Consider the following 3,267-nt stretch of genomic DNA (forward strand, 5'->3'; position numbering starts at 1 on the left):
GAGGACGGCTACCGCACTGTGGCCCAAGGCACCAAGAAAGAAGGTTGCACCATCCTCTTCATGATCCTCTACTTCTTTGGCATGGCCAGCTCCATCTGGTGGGGCATCCATCTGGTGGGTCATCCTGTCTCTCACCTGGTTCCTGGCTGCTGGCATGAAATGGGGCCACGAGGCCATTGAGGCCAACTCCCAGTATTTCCATCTGGCTGCCTGGGCTGTGCCCGCTGTCAAAACCATCACCATCTTGGCCATGGGGCAGGTGGATGGGGATGTACTCAGTGGGGTGTGTTATGTAGGTATCTACAGCGTGGACTCACTGCGGGGCTTTGTGCTGGCGCCCTTATTTGTGTACCTCTTCATTGGCACTTCCTTCTTGCTTGCTGGCTTTGTGTCCTTGTTTCGCATCCGCACCATCATGAAGCATGATGGCACCAAGACAGAGAAACTGGAGAAGCTGATGGTGCGCATTGGTGTCTTCAGTGTCCTGTACACTGTGCCTGCCACAATTGTCCTGGCATGTTACTTCTATGAGCAGGCTTTCCGTGGCACCTGGGAGAAGACATGGCTCCTCCAGACCTGCAAAAGCTATGCTGTGCCCTGTCCCAGCCATTTTGCCCCTATGAGCCCAGACTTCACAGTCTTCATGATCAAGTACCTCATGACCATGATTGTTGGGATCACGACTGGCTTCTGGATCTGGTCTGGCAAAACCCTCCAGTCCTGGCGGCGCTTCTACCACAGACTCAGCACTGGCAGCAAAGGCGAGACGGCAGTATGAGACCCCCCCAGTCCCCTCACACGCATGCATGCATACACATAGAGGAGGCGGCAATGGCTCCCTGAAGAGGGAGGAAGGGAGGCTTGTCCAAACTTTTTCTTCCTCCCAGAGGGTTTGAAAAGAACAAAAATCTTTGCAGAAAGGCTCAGATGGACTCTGTCCAGTGGTGCTTATGCCCACCTAAGTGGAAGAGCACAGAAAAAAGAGGCCACTGGTAGGATGGGAGAGTCCTTCGTGTGCAAGAAGTCCCCTTATGTTGCTCTTGTGCTACCCCTGTGCAGGGGAAAAAAACAACCTTAAACCATCCTTGGATGAGCGGGAGGGGAAGCCAGATCTGTTGAGCTGCCCCTGCCAAGAAGTAGCCAAACCCTCTCTGAATTGCTGGGGTCAAACTGCGGTGTGGGCCAGGTAACCCTGGCCCAAGCCTGAGCTTGCTGCCTGCTTGGCTCCTTCCAGCTCGGCAGAGCCACCACGTGAGTACCACACAGCCAGCTACAGCCTGGTGAGGTGCCTCTGTTCTGTCGGTTCCTTTTTACCTCAGTCATACCTCTTGTAATTGTTTTAAAGTGAAAATTTGGCCCTCGGTCCGTTGTTCTTGCTGCTGTGGGGAAGAAGGGGGTTGCTGTTCCACACCCTGAAAAGAAATGACTTGTTGCTTTTCAGCAGAAGGCTTTTCCCCCTTGCCTTTGTTCTAGGAGACAAAGAGGGAAACAAAAGTGTTTTCTATGTAGAAAGGCATAAGCATGGGATCGGTTTTTATGGGCAAACTAACAAAAAGAAGTCGTTGAGGTTCACCCTTGGATGTGAGGAGCTCGCAGAAATAAACATTCCTTTTATGAAAAAAGGAGGCAGCAGGATGTTTTCCTGCCGTTCAATGTGGGTCGCTTTTCTAAGCTGAAGGAAACACAAGACTTAAGAGGGCAAGAAGAGTGTAACCAAGAGCACCTGCCAAAACAAGAGCCATTAAAATATGTAACATAAAGATACCAGTTTGCTCTTTCCTTCCCCAAAACCTGCTTTCTCCTGCTTTGCAGCGGGCTCGCTGCAGGTAAAGTCAATACACAGCTGGCTTCTGGGGATGGGAGGAACAGTTTTGGTTCACAATGGACCCTGTGCCTGCTCCTCAGGTTCCCTGAGCTGCATGGCTGTGACTCCTGGCACAGGAGGGGGCTGGGGTTTAGAAGCAAGCAGTTGCTGAGAGTGAGGAGCCTTCTATTTTCAGCTAAAACACAGCTGGTTCCATTTCCAGTGATCACCTCTCAGAAGGAAAGACATTCAAAATCAACCATCAGATGCATCGTTTTCTTTTTGAAATGTGACAAATTTTCTATGCTGAAATTTTTCTGTTGCCTTGTTCCTATTTTATTTTTTGCATACTCCTTTACCTTTATATTCACTGAAGGGTTGTTTTTATAAGTATATGTTTGTGTGTGTATATTCTTGCCTAAGGACAAAATAGGACATTCTGGATTTTTAGCAAGTCTTTGCCCTATAGCTGCTCTTCACTTTTTTGGGGGGGAAAAGTGTCTGGAATGAAATATAAAAGAGAAAAACCTGTTCAGGGTGAGGGGCAGAATGCTGCTGTCTGAGGGCATACCAGTAGTCTGGGCATGAGGAATGGGCCCATCAGCCAAATCCTTTGGTAGATCTGATTTCAGACTTGCAGAGCTCGGGTTTTTGTCTTTTATCATGTGCACGTGGAAGAAAAATGTGTAAAACAAGTGCAGTATGTATATTTTGTAAATCTCATTTTTTGTAAGAAAATATGTATTTATGTTTTTACTTGATTTTTTTTTTGAAGGTCTGTATGAGGCCCTGCTTCATCCCGTGTACAGATCACTAAATAAATAATTTTTAATACAAGGGCTCTGATGAAGTTCTTTCAGTCTTTGACCACTCTGCAGGGTATAGAAGTGGGGAGAGGGGGTGGCAGCTCTGTGAGTGGTGTCTCTCCTCCTGCTTTGTTGTGGAAGATGCAAGAGACTTTTGGGTGAATACACTGAGCAGAAACTCAGCTGTGATTTGAAACTGGCCCCTCACAATAGAAGATCACACTTTGAGCCCATTTCAAATGTTTGCCCTTGCTTGAGATACTTGCATCCTTGCCAAGTTTTCCTTCCAGGCTTTACCTCTCGCTGAGGGTGAGCTGAGAAACCAGTTTCCTTATCTAGAAAATAAGGATAATGCTCTCTTCCCATTCCAAAGGGACTTTGAGATTGAGAACCAGAGGGTACTGTAAGTGCTGTAAATTAAATCCTCACTTTGACCGGTGAGGTGTTTTAAGGAAACACTAAGGACTAGGTCCTTTTCAGTAGCTTTCAAATGGCAATGTTTTGAACTGGCTGTTTTGTCTCCCAGCACCTTAGCTATCTCAAATTTTGTTCAGGTGAATTTTACTTTAATCTTAATAGCTAGCCCGAAGCCTACATTCTTTCTTATCACAGTCATCTGAAAGCTGATAGCTTCAATGGAATGGTCTATTTTACTCC

General features: G+C 47.1%; 1 protein-coding gene across 1 annotated transcript in view; it reads left to right on the forward strand.

Annotated features, from left to right (window-relative positions):
• Positions 1-778, forward strand: part of LOC104408259 (frizzled-7-like) — a gene marked incomplete at its 5' end in the record, with an annotated part of 1,135 nt that extends 357 nt beyond the window's left edge. The window contains 2 exon segments of the mRNA XM_010017809.1: positions 1-90; positions 92-778. The exon segment at positions 1-90 is cut by the window's left edge and continues 19 nt beyond it. Coding sequence (XP_010016111.1) covers positions 1-90; positions 92-778 — 777 coding nt within the window.
• Positions 779-3,267: the final 2,489 nt, after the last annotated feature.

The sequence above is a fragment of the Nestor notabilis genome, unplaced genomic scaffold, assembly GCF_000696875.1.
Source record: "Nestor notabilis isolate BGI_N333 unplaced genomic scaffold, ASM69687v1 scaffold19097, whole genome shotgun sequence".
NCBI lineage: Eukaryota > Metazoa > Chordata > Aves > Psittaciformes > Psittacidae > Nestor > Nestor notabilis.